Source organism: Penaeus monodon, chromosome 23, assembly GCF_015228065.2.
Source record: "Penaeus monodon isolate SGIC_2016 chromosome 23, NSTDA_Pmon_1, whole genome shotgun sequence".
Lineage (NCBI taxonomy): Eukaryota > Metazoa > Arthropoda > Malacostraca > Decapoda > Penaeidae > Penaeus > Penaeus monodon.
Window position 1 is genome coordinate 13,528,888 of NC_051408.1, and position 311 is coordinate 13,529,198.

Here is a 311-nt window from a genome sequence, read left to right on the forward strand (position 1 = left end):
CAAAGGAACAGAACACAGTCGCCTTTTCCCCCTCACCTGTATATGGGCACGGTGGCCTGGCTCTCCTTGTACCACAGCACCAAGAGTGGCTTGTCTGTCTTGTCCATAGGCATGGGTACGATACACGGCAATTCGGCTTGACCTCGCACTACCGTCCATTCCGAGAGCCATTCTGTGGGGAGAGAGAGACGGGTTAGATAAAGGGGATGATTCAGGTCACTTTTCTTGGGCTTATTTGCAGATTTTCTTGGGTTCATTTGAGATTTGAAGATGGAGGAAGGGTGGGGTGTGGGTACTAGATTTGTTAACTT

General features: G+C 49.8%; 1 protein-coding gene across 1 annotated transcript in view; it reads right to left on the bottom strand.

The window, feature by feature from the left end:
• The window catches only part of LOC119587798 (nephrin-like), a gene marked incomplete at its 5' end in the record, with an annotated part of 30,391 nt that extends 30,219 nt beyond the window's left edge, over positions 1-172 (bottom strand). The window contains 1 exon segment of the mRNA XM_037936496.1: positions 37-172. Within this exon segment, the coding sequence (XP_037792424.1) occupies positions 37-172 (136 nt within the window).
• Positions 173-311: the final 139 nt, after the last annotated feature.